The sequence below is a fragment of the Trypanosoma cruzi genome, genomic scaffold, assembly GCF_000209065.1.
Source record: "Trypanosoma cruzi strain CL Brener 1047053517183 genomic scaffold, whole genome shotgun sequence".
Taxonomy (NCBI): Eukaryota; Euglenozoa; class Kinetoplastea; order Trypanosomatida; family Trypanosomatidae; genus Trypanosoma; species Trypanosoma cruzi.
This window is the reverse complement of record NW_001849358.1, coordinates 81601-84944: the sequence shown is the minus strand read 5'-3', so window position 1 is coordinate 84944 and position 3344 is coordinate 81601. Positions and strand designations below refer to the sequence as shown.

Genomic DNA, 3344 nt, shown 5'->3' with positions numbered 1-3344 from the left:
CAAAAACAAAAAAAAAACACGTGTATATTCTTCCCGCAAAAGTAAAAATATATTTGCTTCAGCCGTTCAGCCTCCTGGTGTCCACACAACACCCACATTTCATTCGGACATTCAGTGCGTTGCTGCACATCTTAAATCCCTTCTTCACCGCACCATCGTCGTGGCGCTCAATGCCGACTGCACCTGTCGTCGGCCGACGGAAACACCAAAGACATCCCGCCAATCTCAAAATATTCCACTATACAAAAAAAAACAAGCATATAAAATAAAGCAAAAACAAATACCTCGCGGTGCAGTCCCAGGAGGGAGAGCACGCCATTTACATAGCGACTTGCACGGACAGAAAGGGGTAGTCCAATCGACAATAAAAACAGATAAAACAAAAGTTGCATCCACACAAAAGTCAATTATTTCGAAGAGTGAGTGGAGAGATACATATAGCTCCCGCTGGTGGCAGGAAATCCTCACTGCGATTTCTCATTAAATGGCCGCAATGCCCCACATCCCCAGCAGAAGCAGCAGCACCCGAGACATACCTTCACGCATGGAGCCGTCACCGCTTCTTTTTTTATCTTCACCGTCACCGCTTCCTTTTTTATCTTCACCGTCACCGCTTCCTTTTTTATCTTCACCGTCACCGCTTCCTTTTTCTTCTTTGGGTTTCCTTTCCTTGATTGCATTCATCTCAGTGGAATTCAGTGGGCGGTTGTACAGAAAGACGTTCGCCACCGTCACAGGAGAGTTTTTTATACCGCACGCGCCAAAGCAAAATCTTAAATACTCAAGTGGCCTCTCACTTTGTAACGGCAATTCTTCCTCCCCCAGCGACTTGCCATCAACGTACACGGAGATCTTGTTACCTTGCAGCATGAGTGCCACTTGGTATTCTTTCTTAAGCTCCCAAGTGCCACTTTTTGTTGTCTTCTTGCTTTTGAATATAGTTGCCCATTCTTTATCCGCGGTATACAAGATTCCCATGGTAAGCGGGGAATTAGTTTCCCCCAACGCCGCACCCAGTAGAGGAGCGTCCTCACTCGGAGCCTCTTCGATGGTCACCGACGCCACAAGCGTGAAGTTGTGGCTCAAGGATATATGACGCACATTATTAGCCCAAGTGTTCACAGGCCACATTGCCCTGGAGTCAGGCTCCGTCAATTTCAACCCATCCTTGACCTTCGTGGCGTTCGTCACCGTTGCATTCAGGCAAAGGTACTCGTCGCTCCACGTGTCATCACTGGCCGCATCGGACAATACCGCCACCAAACCCGCCGTGGGTATTGACAACTTGGAGAAGAAGGCGTCATTTTGCGCCCAGGTCTTCAGGACAGAATTGATCGTCTTCAGCTCCTCCGACAGGCGGGAGAGTGAAATGGCACTGCCTTCACCGTTGCCCCTCTGTTTTAAAAGATGCAAACTCCCATCCGAGTACAGCAGGGCGCCGGCAAGCTCCCCCTTCCCAACATTGTCCATGCCAACCGGTCCAACAGAAAGCGAGCGGTTGTTATCCGTGACCCAAAGGTAGAGCGCATTGGCCTCATTCTCCACCGAGGTGTACCCTCTCTGAATGTACAGCATGACCTTCCTTCCCTCAATGGTTGCGGTGATAAGGGCCTCCACACGCAAGCTCAGATCCCGAAAGAATGATTGTGACTTGACCCACACGCCTGGGATTGTCCCGACTGCCGTCGTCCACGCTGTCCCCATGTCACGCGACTCGTACACATTCTGTTCATCCTCGCAGTCAACAATCATGAGAAGTGATCCCTCCCACTCGGTGATGCGGGGGAAACGGCAGCCCGCAGGGGAAACGCCTGTTGAGAGCAACCATTTTTTGCCGTCTTCCTTCGAGTAAATGGTCATGGAGTAATAGTCACCATTTCCGCTCTTCGCCATCAGTGGAAACACAAGCGTGCCATCCTCCATCAGAATACCTGAGCCACCAGCGGCAAGAAGCTCCGTCAATTTACCTTCGTGAGCAGCTAAATTACTCTCTTTCAACGGAGACTTGATTTCGCCCCATGTGATACTTCCAGTCGGCTCGCTGCTCGTAGGCTCCCTCACATCACCCACTACCAGTTTCAGACCCAGGTTGTCCCGAGTCCTCCTCCCACCACTTTCCTTGAGCTCACCAAGGCTTCCCGCAAGAAGAAACACCTTATTGCCCTTCGTGGTGGTTGTGGGGTGGTAAAAAAAACCCACACCATTATCCGTTCCATCCGTTGGACCAAGCACAGTGTATGCCTTCCATTTACTTTCACTCACCTTGACAACAAGAGCGGACCAATCCCACGAAGAGTCGATGTACTCCGCAACAACATCAGAAGAAATGGGCTCAATTACTTTACCACCTTCAACGACATATTCGACATACATGAGACCTTCGGCAAAAGCAGCAATTACTCCTCCAGCACTCACAAGAGAGGGTGAAGCAAATGCTTCCCTCGTAGTCTCTTGAGACGTTCCGTCTTTCGGTACAACCAGCGTCTGATTCGGCAAAAATAGATCGACCGCATGAGGCAATTGCGCATTCCCCGAATTACTCTTCACGGCGTTCGAAGTCCCACCGCTGCAGCACACCATCACAAAAAGGAGAAGCAACACCGCGGAATCAAACACACGCCGGGACATGTGGGGCCTCTGCGGCTCACTCTCTCTTCCCTCCCTCCTCCTTCCGCTGGATCCGGTCACGCGGCGACGGTTGTGTGTGCGGGGTGCCTTCACTGCAGCAACACGTGAGAGCATATAAATATATGTGTGTGGGCGGTGTGTGTGTGCTGTTGGTCCCCTAAGAGCCTCTGAATTTCACAGTAGCGATTCGCGTTTGGTTGCTTTCTTTCCTAGCGTGTGTGCATGTAGGAGGGAAGAGAAAAAAGAAAAAAAGCAAAGTAAAGAGGTGAAACAGTAACCACCGCCATCCACACTGTGAGTGGCATCATGATCCTCGTCGCGGTCACTCCCAACCACAACAACTCACGCACATAGACACACGGAACAAGGAGTAGGAACATTGCACCGGTATACACAGCGACGGCCACCACCAGCAGGAGCCACGGCGGGCGTGTTGTTCGTCACGCGTCAGCACACACCAAGCGAAGTACACACACACACATCAACCAGCGGGATGCAAAGGAGTACAACCGCCCTTCGCGGTGCCTACGCGCTGCAGCCCGTCTTTCACTGCTTCACCTCCCCACACCCTCCAGCTAACTCCCGGCGACTTCTCCGCCGGCACGCATCACCCCACGCTGCCAGATAGTCCCCCGCCGTCAAATCCACAGCGGGAGGAACACGCCGGCACGTGCAGCTGCTGGGCATGAATCCATCCGCACTCTTCCCAGGCACCC

The 3344-nt window shown here is 51.9% G+C and overlaps 1 protein-coding gene across 1 annotated transcript, besides 1 other annotated feature; it reads right to left on the bottom strand.

Annotated features, from left to right (window-relative positions):
- Window positions 1–3344: part of a sequence feature (areas not merged during assembly with more than two copies in the genome that could not be assigned to a particular haplotype) that runs on past the window's edge.
- Tc00.1047053511891.10 (trans-sialidase, putative) lies at window positions 481–2742 on the bottom strand (the record flags this gene model as incomplete). Its single annotated transcript, XM_798003.1, has 1 exon — window positions 481–2742. The coding sequence occupies one exon, from the start codon at window positions 2740–2742 to the stop codon at window positions 481–483; it is 2262 nt and encodes a 753-aa protein (XP_803096.1).